The sequence below is a fragment of the Cherax quadricarinatus genome, chromosome 70 (assembly GCF_038502225.1).
Source record: "Cherax quadricarinatus isolate ZL_2023a chromosome 70, ASM3850222v1, whole genome shotgun sequence".
Lineage (NCBI taxonomy): Eukaryota > Metazoa > Arthropoda > Malacostraca > Decapoda > Parastacidae > Cherax > Cherax quadricarinatus.
This window is the reverse complement of record NC_091361.1, coordinates 17,209,524-17,223,933: the sequence shown is the minus strand read 5'-3', so window position 1 is coordinate 17,223,933 and position 14,410 is coordinate 17,209,524. Positions and strand designations below refer to the sequence as shown.

Sequence of the window (14,410 nt, the reverse complement as noted above, 5' to 3'; positions counted from 1 at the left end):
CTGTTTTTGCTGCCTCTTTGAACTGTGCTGCCCAGGGCTGCTGCACCACTCACCATCCCCTTCCCCTAGCTTCACACTTGAGTATTGGGTTATTCTAGGTAAAATCGGTATAGTGTGCTTTTTGGATGAATGGTGAAACAATAGGTCCTGGCTTCATTGTATACTTAGGCAAGCTAGGCAGTATTACCCATGATGCATTGCATGCACCTGAAGAGGTTGTAGGAGACCCAAACAGTTGAACTGAGGTCAAAAATATTGGCAAGTGGCATACCTGAATGCAAGAAAAATTGATGTGCAAGCCCCATCAAACACAATTTGGCCCCCTGCATACTAGAATGTTGAACTCAGTTTAGGGGTTTAGTGTTAAAGTTGTAACAACTATCTTGTAATCTCAGTCACTTCAGAACTCAATGTAATTTTTTCATTAAAGATTTTAATTCTATCATTGAAAATATTTATTGATATAAATTTATGCCTATGGAAATATACTAATTGCATACTTTTTAAAAGCTATGCATGGTCATGAAACAACAGTCCAGACACTGCTTTCCCGAGGAAACTACTTGACAGACGAAAGTGATGCTTGTGGCAACACACCCCTGCTAGAATCTCTTCGTATGGGACATATCAGCATTGCCCGGCTACTCATCTCAAAGCACCAAGCTGATATTTATGCCAAGGATAAAATTGGACGATGTGGCTTGCACATCGCAGCTGAAGCTGGTCAAGCACAAATAGTAAAAACCTTAATTGAGACATGTGGAGTGGATGTCAATCTCTTGTCAGATACAGGTTAGTGCAGCACAGTACGAACCCAATTTATGAATTTTTGGACGTGAATTTTGCATTTACAACATTGTCACTTTGGGGCTAATTGATTACTTAAAATGTTACTCTGCAGTTGCAATCTTTGCAAGCACCATATCCAACTTTAATTTTTTACTAAATGCATAAATACCTTATCTGGATCACATTTGATAGAGATTAGTTAAGGACTATAGATTAACTAATTATGTTGTTTGGTAGGTTTGTGGTAGCCAAGTAGCTGCTCCAGTGTACTGGACATCAGTGGGTGAAGCAAGGGAACTCAAAACCACACTTTCTCTCATAGTTATAATTATTGCTAACTTCCCACACTACATACCCTCCCATCCCTTTCTATTTTATCCTCTCTTCCCTTCTCATCCTCCCTTCCCTTCTTATCCTCCCTTCTTATCCTCCCTTCCATTCTCATCCTCCCTTTCCTTCTCTTCTCACCCTCCTTCCCTTCTCTTCTCACCCTCCTTCCCTTCTCTTCTCACCCTCCTTCCCTTCTCTTCTCACCCTCCTTCCCTTCTCTTCTCACCCTCCTTCCCTTCTCACCATCCCCTCCATTCTCTTCTCACCCTCTTCCGTCCCCTCCTGCTTCCCCCATCTCTAACAGCTTACCTACTGCATACAACCTCTTTGCAAATGTAGTCTACTCTGTAGAGTACTGTAGTGTAGCTCTCTTCTGTTTAATTAATCTGTATGCATTAATTATCCTCCCTTCTTATCCTCCCTTCTTATCCTCCCTTCCATTCTCATCCTCCCTTCCATTCTCATCCTCCCTTCCCTTCTCTTCTCACCCTCCTTCCCTTCTCTTCTCACCCTCCTTCCCTTCTCTTCTCACCCTCCTTCCAATAGTCATTACTCTTTGTAAGAAAAAAAGGAACAGCACTGAATGCAACATATTGGATAAATATTCTTAGTTAAAAATAAGTGGAATTAGATATAGAATATTATGGTTTGTATGAATCACATCTTTGATTATGACACAGATGTCTGGTGGAAAAAAGGTTCTGCATTTTGAAAATTCAACCTACAAACAGTTTTCAGGAATGATATAATGTCATATGTTGAGGTCCTAATGTTCATAGTTTTATACCTTAGTAAAATGTATTGTCAAGTTTTCATATTTATTCTATCAGATATTCTTTTTTGTTTTCCATTAGGCTCTTCATTGTTTTCCTAAATCAAAATTCTTTGATTCACCTCATCTTACATAGACCCATCTGTGGACAAGTCCACTCCCAAATATCTGAATACATTCACTTCCTTCATACTCCCTCCCTCCAATATATCCAATCTATCATTACCTAAATTTTTTTTTTTTTTTTTTTTGGTATCTTCATCACCTTGATCTTTCCTACATTCACTTTTAATTTCCTTTTTATGTATACTCTTCCAAACTCGTTCACCAACCTCTGCAACTTCTCTTCAGAATTTCCCAGAAGGACAGTGTCATTACTAAAAAGCAACTGTGACAACCCCCACTTTGTGTTAGATTCTTTATCTTTTAACCCCATACCTCTTGCCAACACCCAAGCATTCACTTCTCTTACTATTCCATCTATAAATATATTGAACAACCATGGTGACATCACACATCCCTGTCTAAGGCCTACTTTTACTGGGAAATAATCACCCTCTCGCCTAAATACTCTAACCTGAGCCTCACTATCCTCATAAAAACTTTTCACTGCCTTCAATAACCTACCTCCTGTTCCATACATTTGAAACATCTGCCACATTACCTTCCTATCCACCCTATCATATGCTTTTTCCAAATCCATAAATGCCACAAAAACCTCTTTACCCTTATCCAAATTCTGTTTACCTATGTGTTTCACACTTGGTCTACACACCCGCTACCATTCCTAAAGCCTCCTTGTTCATCTGCTATCCTGCTCTCCGTCTTACTCATAATTCTTTCAATAATAACTCTACCATACACTTTACCAAGTAGTATACGTAACAGATTTATTTCCCTATCATTGATACGCTCTCTTTTGTCCCCTTTGCCTTTATACAGAGGAAATATGCATGCTCTCTGCCATTCCCTTGGTACCTTACCCTCTTCCATACATTTATTAAATAAAAATGCTAACCACTCCAAAACTTTATTCCCACCTGCTCTTAACATTTCTATCTTTATCCCATCATTCCCAGACTCTTTACCCCCTTTCATTCTACTTATTGCTCCATGCATTTTCCCCACACTCCCAACTGGTTCTTCCTCACTCCTATAAGATGTTATTCCTCCTTGCCCTGTACACGAAATCACAGCTTCCCTATCTTCATCAACATTTAGCAATTCCTGAAAATATTCCCTCCATCTTCCTGATACCTCTAACTCTCCATTAATAACTCTCCTCTCCTGTTTTTAACTATCAAATCTGCTCGTTCCCTAGGCTTTCTCAGCTTATTAATCTCACCCCAAAACTTTTTCTTATTTTCAACAAAATTTGTTGATAACATCTCACCCACTCTCTCATTTGCTCTCTTTTTACATTGCTTCACCACTCTTTTAACCTTTCTTTTTCTCTCCATATACTCCTCCCTCCTTGCATCACTTCTACTTTGTAAAAACCTTTCATATGCTAACTTTTTCTCTTTTACTACTCTCTTTACATCATCATTCCACCAGTCACTCTTCTTCCCTCCAGTACCAACTTTCCTGTAACCACAAACTTCTGCTGAACACTTGAACACTATATTCTTAAACCTGCCCCATACATCTTCTACCCCATTGCCTGTATTCTCACTAGCCCATCTGTCCTCCAGCAGTTGTTTATATCTTACTCTAACTGCCTCCTCCTTTAATTTATAAACCTTCACCTCTCTCTTACTTGCTGTTTCTATTCTCCTTGTATCTCATCTACCTTTTACTCTCATTGTAGCTACAACTAAAAAGTTATCTGATATATCTGTGGCCCCTCTATAAACATGTCCATCCTGAAGTCTGCCCAACAATCTTATATCTACTAATATGTAGTCCAACAAACTACCATCATATCGCCTTACATCATATCTTGTATACTTATTTATCCTCTTTTTCTTAAAATATGTGTTACCTATAACCAAACCCCTTTATTTACAAAGTTCAATCAAATGCTCCCCATTATCATTTACACCTAGCACCCCAAATTTATCTACCACACCCTCTCTACACACTCTCTTAACATCTCCCAAAATCTCTCTCTCTCTCCTCTACACTCCTATCTTCTCCACGTGCATACACACTCATTATGACCCACTTCACATCTGACCTTTATTTTAATCCACATAATCCTTTAATGTATATATTTATATTCCCTATCAGATCACTTTCTAGTTGTAGCTACACTGAGAGTAAAAGGTAGATGGGATACAAGGAGAATAGAAGCATCAGGGAAGAGAGAGGTGAAGGTTTATAAACTAAAAGAGGAGGCAGTTAGGGTAAGATATAAACAGCTATTGGAGGATAGATGGGCTAATGAGAGCATAGGCAATGGGGTCGAAGAGGTATGGGGTAGGTTTAAAAATGTAGTGTTAGAGTGTTCAGCAGAAGTTTGTGGTTACAGGAAAGTGGGTGCAGGAGGGAAGAGGAGCGATTGGTGGAATGATGATGTAAAGAGAGTAGTAAGGGAGAAAAAGTTAGCATATGAGAAGTTTTTACAAAGTAGAAGTGATGCAAGGAGGGAAGAGTATATGGAGAAAAAGAGAGAAGTTAAGAGAGTGGTGAAGCAATGTAAAAAGAGAGCAAATGAGAGAGTGGGTGAGATGTTATCAACAAATTTTGTTGAAAATAAGAAAAAGTTTTGGAGTGAGATTAACAAGTTAAGAAAGCCTAGAGAACAAATGGATTTGTCAGTTAAAAATAGGAGAGGAGCGTTATTAAATGGAGAGTTAGAGGTATTGGGAAGATGGAAGGAATATTTTGAGGAATTGTTAAATGTTGATGAAGATAGGGAAGCTGTGATTTCGTGTATAGGGCAAGGAGGAATAACATCTTGTAGGAGTGAGGAAGAGCCAGTTGTGAGTGTGGGGGAAGTTCGTGAGGCAGTAGGTAAAATGAAAGGGGGTAAGGCAGCCGGGATTGATGGGATAAAGATAGAAATGTTAAAAGCAGGTGGGGATATAGTTTTGGAGTGGTTGGTGCAATTATTTAATAAATGTATGGAAGAGGGTAAGGTACCTAGGGATTGGCAGAGAGCATGCATAGTTCCTTTGTATAAAGGCAAAGGGGATAAAAGAGAGTGCAAAAATTATAGGGGGATAAGTCTGTTGAGTGTACCTGGTAAAGTGTATGGTAGAGTTATAATTGAAAGAATTAAGAGTAAGACGGAGAATAGGATAGCAGATGAACAAGGAGGCTTTAGGAAAGGTAGGGGGTGTGTGGACCAGGTGTTTACAGTGAAACATATAAGTGAACAGTATTTAGATAAGGCTAAAGAGGTCTTTGTGGCATTTATGGATTTGGAAAAGGCGTATGACAGGGTGGATAGGGGGGCAATGTGGCAGATGTTGCAAGTGTATGGTGTAGGAGGTAGGTTACTGAAAGCAGTGAAGAGTTTTTACGAGGATAGTGAGGCTCAAGTTAGAGTATGTAGGAAAGAGGGAAATTTTTTCCCAGTAAAAGTAGGCCTTAGACAAGGATGTGTGATGTCACCGTGGTTGTTTAATATATTTATAGATGGGGTTGTAAGAGAAGTAAATGCGAGGGTCTTGGCAAGAGGCGTGGAGTTAAAAGATAAAGAATCACACACAAAGTGGGAGTTGTCACAGCTGCTCTTTGCTGATGACACTGTGCTCTTGGGAGATTCTGAAGAGAAGTTGCAGAGATTGGTGGATGAATTTGGTAGGGTGTGCAAAAGAAGAAAATTAAAGGTGAATACAGGAAAGAGTAAGGTTATGAGGATAACAAAAAGATTAGGTGATGAAAGATTGAATATCAGATTGGAGGGAGAGAGTATGGAGGAGGTGAACGTATTCAGATATTTGGGAGTGGACGTGTCAGCGGATGGGTCTATGAAAGATGAGGTGAATCATAGAATTGATGAGGGAAAAAGAGTGAGTGGTGCACTTAGGAGTCTGTGGAGACAAAGAACTTTGTCCTTGGAGGCAAAGAGGGGAATGTATGAGAGTATAGTTTTACCAACGCTCTTATATGGGTGTGAAGCGTGGGTGATGAATGTTGCAGCGAGGAGAAGGCTGGAGGCAGTGGAGATGTCATGTCTGAGGGCAATGTGTGGTGTGAATATAATGCAGAGAATTCGTAGTTTGGAAGTTAGGAGGAGGTGCGGGATTACCAAAACTGTTGTCCAGAGGGCTGAGGAAGGGTTGTTGAGGTGGTTCGGACATGTAGAGAGAATGGAGCGAAACAGAATGACTTCAAGAGTGTATCAGTCTGTAGTGGAAGGAAGGCGGGGTAGGGGTCGGCCTAGGAAGGGTTGGAGGGAGGGGGTAAAGGAGGTTTTGTGTGCGAGGGGCTTGGACTTCCAGCAGGCATGCGTGAGCGTGTTTGATAGGAGTGAATGGAGACAAATGGTTTTTAATACTTGACGTGCTGTTGGAGTGTGAGCAAAGTAACATTTATGAAGGGATTCAGGGAAACCGGCAGGCCGGACTTGAGTCCTGGAGATGGGAAGTACAGTGCCTGCACTCTGAAGGAGGGGTGTTAATGTTGCAGTTTAAAAACTGTAGTGTAAAGCACCCTTCTGGCAAGACAGTGATGGAGTGAATGATGGTGAAAGTTTTTCTTTTTCGGGCCACCCTGCCTTGGTGGGAATCGGCCGGTGTGATAATAAAAAAAAAAATAAAAATAATTTATATTCCCCTTTCTCTCTCCATAACTGATCCCTTAACATTATTGCTACCTCTTCCTTAGCTCTATTATTGATGCAGTGAGTAATGTATGTACTGTATATGTATATTCTTAGGCCTATCTCTCTTCCTCACCTAATGTATGATTGTGTAAACATATTATCAGGCTTTTACATGCATTTGAAAGTGAAAAAAAGGCTAATGTTTCACTTTATGGCAATTTTTGCTTTTCAGTGGTAGCCAAGAACCTATCCTGTTGTATAAGCCAGGCTTTCCTGTACTTTCCTCAATTAATGTTTTGGTTTCCAAAAGTCTTGGAGGTGTGCCAGCATCCTAGCTGATGAGAAACATAATAAGCAAACATCAGCTTTTGAGCAATAGTAAAAGCATCACTATGATAAGCATAAAGTGCTTGATGATTCCTGTGCTTAACCCTTGGAGTGTTGCGACCCCTACTCACAAACTTGCTTATACGTAGTGTCGAAGAATTTTAAAAAAAAAAAAAAAAATATATATATATGAAATGATAGAGAATCTTTTTCTGAAGGTAATGAAAACAAAAGTTCAAATTTTGATGAACAATTTAAGGAATTACGCTCTTGCAAGGTTAGCGGACTCGGCTATATTTAAGCATTGGCGATTTCGCACAATTTGAGCTCTATTTTGGGCCAATTACTTTGTTCCACTCGACCATACTCATAGCTGTTTCATTAGAATTCCTTTTATTCTATCGAGTGAGTACAAGAAACGGCCCATTTATCTATTTCAACTACACAAAAAACTGATCAGAGATTACTAATTTGGCCCATTTCACACGAAATTCGAGAAAGGCCAAAATAGGGGCCAGAATGAACAGTGCAGACATTCCTGGCACTAAAATAACATTTTCTTTGTTCATTAGTCAAGTCTCCAGGCCCCTCTTAAATTACACTTTTCACTTCGAATTTTTATTCACACAAAAAATAGCTGATATACTGTTATTCAGCCTACTGCATAATTGTATAAATAATATCAGCACATTCATAAATGCATAATAGACCCACTAGTTGGCATGTATTGGACGCATGACGTGATTTGTTTACTCATGAACATCGTCAAAAATCTAACATTTCTGCTACTTTGAGTTCAATTTCAAGCTACTTTTATTCAGCAAACCATTCAAAATCATCTTTCTTTCTGTAACTAGTCTTCCATTCTATCAAATGAGACCAAGAAAACGAAAATACAGTGGTCCCTCGTTGTTCGTAATTAATCCGTTCCTGGAGCCATTACTATAAACGAAATTTACGATTTACGAATCAATTTTCCCCATAAGAAATAATATAAATACAATTAATCCGTTCCTGACACCCAGAAGTATTAAAACAAAAAAATTTTTAACATGAAATATACATGTAGTACATAAACAATACAATGGGAAATGATGAATGAAACATTAACAGCATAGCACTTACCTTTATTGGAGATTCTTCTTAGTGTATGGGAGACTGGAGGAGGAGAGAGAGTGGATTGTTTATAGTTTGGAAGGGAAATCCCCTTCCATCAACACCTCAGGTACCATTTGCTTTTCTGGGGTTGCTTCTCTTCTCTGTTTCTTAATGCCACTAAGACCACCTTGAGAGTCACTGGAGTCCTGTCTCACAAAATAACTGTGGAGAGAGCTCTGTTTCTGGCATCTCTTTAACACTTCCCTAAAATGGCCCAAGACTTTGTCACTGTACATGTTGCCAACCTGGCTTGCAACAACCTTGTTAGGGTGATGTTTCTCCATAAAGCTTTCCATCTTACCCCACATAGTAAAAATCTCTTTAATTTCTGAAGAAGGCACCTTCTTCCATCTCTCTTCCTCCTCCTCTGCAGCAAGATTCTGAGCTGCAATGTGTTGCTCTTCCTGCTGAAGCTCTTGCAGCTCCTCAGTGGTGAGCTCTTCATTGTGGTCTTCCACCAATTCTTCCACATCCTCCAAACTTACATCCAACCCCATGGAACTCCCCAGTGCCACAATTGATTTTACAACAGACATAGGCTCATTAGGGTCAGTCCCAAATCCTTCAAAATCCCTCTTGTCGACACAATCTGGCCACAATTTTCTCCAGGCAGAGTTCAAAGTCACCTTCTTTACCACAGGCTTGGCACTAGGAGCTTTCTTTGGAGCCATGGTAGCTTATTTAGTACTTGCAAGCACTAAAATAAATGGAATATTATGAAATATTTCGCTGGAGCATGCGAGGGGACCTTCGCTCACTGGTAAACAATGCCAGACTGGCTGCCGCCCTGGCCCATGCCATGCGTACGCGTCCCGGACGAACTACGACTCGCGAGTCAACCTATGAAAAGCGAGTCCGTGTTTATACGAAAATACCCCTATGATTGGCGAATTTTACGATTGCCGGGAACTACGAAAAGCGGGGGACCATTATACAACTATAAATACCACACCAAAGTCACTGTTTTAATCCAAAAACACGGTTGCAGTTTTTTCTCATGCACTGCTTGCTGCAGGATTTTTTTTATTCTGCACACACTGACTACACAGACCCATTCTCTCATATGAAGAGCTACCAGCTTTCTCCCAGAAGATTTAATGCCACTAGAATTTTGGCGCAGTTTTATGGGACAGACACTGGCTTCAAAGCCGTTATTTTATGGGACTGACACCGAAGGGGTTAAATAAGGTATGACATATTCTATGTAGATCTCCCAGGGTTCTTATACAACAATACAGTTTTAAGATAATTTAAAAAACTAGCAAATGGTAGTGTTGTGGAAAGATGACAGTCGAAAAGATAAGAAAACTGTTATAAATTATGAGTTGTCACAGCTGCTCTCTGCTAATGACACAGTGCTTTTTTTGGATATTTAGAATAGAAATTGCAGTGGCTAGTGAAAGAGATTGGGAGGATATGTAAAGGAGTTCGAAATGAGCCTGGAAAAGAAGGGTGATAAGAATAAATATAGGTCTAGACAGTAAAAAATTAAATGTCAGATTAGATAAGAGTATAAAGTGAATGTATCTAGATATTTTGGAGCACACGAGCGAGTGGATGCATTAACATCCAAGGTTCATGATATAACAGAAGTCACAGTATAAAAAATGATGCCAGATTATAGAAATCTTCAAAAAGAACTTGAAGAAATTTCTCCAAGATTTACCAGATCAACCAAGTTGTTATGGCAGTAGGACTGTAAGCAGCAACAGCCTGATTGCTAAGCTGGGCACCAAAAATTGCTTTGGAGATAATGATTTTTACTTCCAAGTTTCTCAGCAACTTCCCATATTGCATTGTATATGAACTACTGTAAAGATTTTGAGTATTATAGATCTTCTTCTTTCAACACACCGGCCGTATCCCACCGAGGCGGGGTGGCCCAAAAGGAAAAACGAAAGTTTCTCCTTTTACATTTAGTAATATATACAGGAGAAGAGGTTACTAGCCCCTTGCTCCCGGCATTCTAGTTGCCTCTTACAACACGCATGGCTTACGGAGGAAGAATTCTGTTCCACTTCCCCATGGAGATAAGAGGAAATAAACAAGAATAAGAACTAGAAAGAAAATAGAAGAAAACCCAGAGGGGTGTGTATATATGTGCTTGTACATGTATGTGTAGTGTGACCTAAGTGTAAGTAGAAGTAACAAGACGTACCTGAAATCTTGCATGTTCATGAGACAGAAAAAAGGACACCAGCAATCCTACCATCATGTAAAACAATTACAGGCTTTCGTTTTACACTCACTTGGCAGGACGGTAGTACCTCCCTGGGTGGTTGCTGTCTACCAACCTACTACCTACAAGTATTATAGATACAATCAATTTAATTTTGAATTCAGTTGGTACAGTTCATTTATTTGCCCCATTCAGTCCGTTTAATTTATCATAGCACTTCATCTTTCACATACTATATGTCAGCTCCATTAATTTTAGGAATGTCAGCTCTGCACTGTGCTGCCAAGGAAGGGCAAACTTCAGTTGTGGAAATGCTAGCAGAGCTGGGTTGTAATATTGAACTACAGGATGAAAATGGAAGAACAGGTAAGAAGCAACATTTCAACTTAAAAGCAAGTCCTCCCTAGTTTTTATGGGACATTCAGAGGGGTCAAATGGTTCTGATGCAAGATGTGTATATTTCGGGGAAAGTACTGAAAACATAAAACTGGATTAACATACAACTAAGAGAGCATTGCCATAGACCTACTTGAACATGCTAGGCAGGTACTACTTACACTCATTATATTACATTGAAAGATCATTACAGTAGGCCTACTGGCCCATGCTAGGCAGATCCTACTGAAATTCAACCTTTCTCACTCATAAATTTATCCAGCCTGTTTTTAAAACTACCCAACATTTTAGCTTCAGTGATTAAAGGAGGGAAAGGCAGGCAGGGCAGGGCAGGGCAAGACAAGGCAAGCAAAGTGGGCAGGCAGGCAGGGAAGGAAGACCTACTCTCATCCAGCATGTTTTTTTTTTTTTTGTTTTAGAAATTAGTGAAGATATGCAAATTTATGATCCATTTGAAAAGATAATTAAAGTAATCAGGTCTGGTACTGGTCAGACTGTGTGGAGAAGTGGAGGGATGGCTGGCCATATGTGAGAGAAAATGAGATCTGGGGAATTACTGTGCAGAGAGGAATCACATTCTCTGTTCTTAATCATGTACTTGCTCACAGCACTCATCCTTTCTCTCCACACCGCAATAAACTGAACAGTAATATACAGTAAAGCCCCACTGTACGGCATTTTGCTTTACAGCATTCTGCTAATACGGACATTTCAAATTATGACCAAAACTCGCTATATGGCTCCCCTCACCTGTCTGTCTGATACACTCACTGCTCCCCACGCAATTTGTTTACACTCTGCGTGAGCACATCTCTCTATTATGTTTGGAAACTTTACAAAATTTCAAATGTTTTAAGGTTATTGCATATTTTATATGTACTCTGATAATTATGCTTATGTGTACCTGTATTTAAATATACTTACACACTGTGCTGGTGTGCAGGTACACATTAAAATCACTAAGAGTCTCTCTACTCTTGGGCACATGAAATGCCATATGTTACGTTAATATAGACATTTCCATTAATCCATCTATGATTTTTTTTTAAATTATATAAGAAGCACATTACATAACACATAAACATGATACTTACACCCACAGTATAAAAATTGACGTAAATGTGAGACGTGTTTACCAAGCGGCTTTGTAGGAGTGTCGGAAGAATTACGTTTTCTCTAGCCCAAACCAGTTACTGGGGGATAACTGTAGAAAAATATTCCTTTCGTATGCCTTCACTCTGTCTATAGCTATTCATGACCCTTATGGGTTTAGCACTTTTTTTATTATGGTTATAATAATAATATCATTCACTCTAAAAAGGGTGTGTTGCTGTTTATTTATTTGTCTGTACTAACTTGTACACAATGTAGGAGTATTTGTATTGTGAGGTAATTATTATAATAAAAAAAATATTGTGAGGTAAAAGTTTCACAAACTTACATAGGTGAATGAACAAAAATTGGACACGTATTAATACATGTTTATTTTGTCTGACCGAGTGATCGCTCACCACTCGTTCAGTTTGTGTTTTTACATTTTCTGTACAGTGGAACCTTGACTTACGAGTGTCCCAACTTACAAGTTTTTTGAGATACGAGCCGTCCCTGGGTCGATTTTTTGCTCTGAGTTACGAGCCAACATTTGAGTTAGGAGCCAGCTTCCCCCTCCCTCTTCCCCCTCAACCCAAAACCTGGACACCTCGCTTGTTTATCTATATTTTCATGCTTTAATTCCATGGAAATCATTCTCTTTTTCTTCTCAGCAATAATAATAATCTTTCTTTAAACACACCAGCCGTATCCCACCGAGGCGGGGTGGCCCAAAAGGAAAAACGAAAGTTTCTCCTTTTACATTTAGTAATATATACAGGAGAAGGGGTTACTAGCCTCTTGCTCCTGGCATTTTAGTAACCTCTTACAACACGCATGGCTTACGGAGGAAGAATTCTATTCCACTTCCCCATGGAGGTAAGAGGAAATAAACAAGAACAAGAACTAGTAAGAAAATAGAAGAAAACCTAGAGGGGTGTGTATATATATATGCTTGTACATGTATGTGTAGTGTGACCTAAGTGTAAGTAGAAGTAGCAAGATGTACCTGAAACCTTGCTTATTTATGAGACAGAAAAATGGACACCAGCAATCCTACCATCATGTAAAACAATTACAGGCTTGCTGTCTGCCAACCTACTACCTAGAAATAATAATAATATAATAATAATAATATAATATTATTACAGTCATGTCACTCAGTAAGTCAGTCAGTCAAGTCATTCAGTAAGTCAGTCAAGTCATTCAGTAAGCCAGTCAAGTCACTTAGTAAGTCATTCAGTCAAGTCACTTAGTAGGTCATTCAGTCAAGCCACTCAGAAAGTTGCTCAGTAAGTCAGTCAGTCATTTAGTCAGTCACACAAACTCATGTTAACTTCTTTTTCTGTGTACAAAGTAACACTTCAGTTATGGCTACAGGTTATCTCTTGTCTAATGTCTTTGTTAATTCGAAGACTTAAGTGCTTATACCTCTTCGTGCCACTTTCAGCAACACTAGTATGGCTACTGGGTGTCATGATTGCTTGGCAGATACAAGATGTAGTAATTAAAATATCATAACCCAATTGACAAACCCAGCTGCCTTGTAGCAGAGAAAGACTGGACACACATGAATTACGAATGCTTGAATGGTGGGGGGGGGGTGTCAGGGAGTGGTAGGGGATGGTGGGGGGTGGTGTCGGGGAGTGATAGGGGATGGCTCCCCGGCTGCTCTACAACAAGGCGGCCGCTTGAGCAAAAGAGAATTTTTTTTTCCTTCCCACAAACTGAACCATGTTAAATTAATTATACGACGTGTTACATAAAATTGTGCAGCAATTCTTCAATGGCGGTCTACTGTATTGTTATAATAACAACAGAGCTTCAGTTCCCTAAATTAATAATAAAAATAGTAATAATAATAATAATAATAATAAATAATAATACACCTACCATCCGACTTACAACCTGCTCGACATACGTCCACTCGACTTACGACCATGCATCTGGCAGCTGGGCTGGGCCGGCTGATGCACACCACTGTACAATATTTGACAATACTCGCGGCGGCAATGTGTCATGCAGGCAGCATCAGTTTGAGTAACCCTGCCCTATCAGCAGCATCATACTGTATTAACTGCACTAACTGGACAGTAAATTTCACCATGGCCCCTAAGATGAAGTCTGAATCTTGCACTGGAGATTGTGACAAGAAAGCTCTTACTCTCGAACTCTCTATTTGTTTTCACTGTTGCACATAAACCTGTCTGTATCTGTCTGCCTATATATCTGTGTATCTGTGTGTCTGTTTATCTGTCTGTCTACCTGTGTGTGTCTGTCTACCTGTGTCTATGTCTACCTGTGTGTCTGTCTTTCTGTCTACCTGTGTGTCTGTCTTTATGTCTACCTGTGTGTGTCTGTCTACCTGTGTGTGTCTTTCTGTCTACCTGTGTGTGTCTTTATGTCTTCCTGTGTGTGACTTTCTGTCTACCTGTGTGTGTGTCTGTCTACCTGTGTGTCTGTCTGTCTACCTGTGTGTCTCTACCTGAGTGTCTGTCTTTCTGTCTGCTTGTCTGTCTCAGAGCCACTCATTAAGAGTGTAATTAGTCTTGAAGATGCCATATTAATAATAATTACACAATAATAATCACTGAGGCGCATTAAATGTGTATAAAACGTTGATATAGACATTTTGCTTAATCCATCTATGATT

At 39.5% G+C, this 14,410-nt stretch overlaps 1 protein-coding gene across 4 annotated transcripts in view; it reads left to right on the top strand.

The window, feature by feature from the left end:
* LOC128684524 (ankyrin repeat domain-containing protein 16-like) overlaps positions 1–14,410 on the top strand; it is a 239,184-nt gene that overhangs the window by 82,920 nt on the left and 141,854 nt on the right. For 3 of the 4 annotated variants that reach the window (XR_011393974.1, XM_070099919.1, XM_070099918.1), the window contains exons 5-6: positions 511–792; positions 10,531–10,638. Coding sequence is in view for 3 of the 4 variants with exons in the window: in XM_070099919.1 (XP_069956020.1) it covers positions 511–792; positions 10,531–10,638 (390 nt within the window). In the remaining variant the exon portion in view is untranslated. The remainder of the gene's footprint in view (positions 1–510; positions 793–10,530; positions 10,639–14,410) is intronic. The other variant, XM_070099920.1, reaches the window with a different exon arrangement.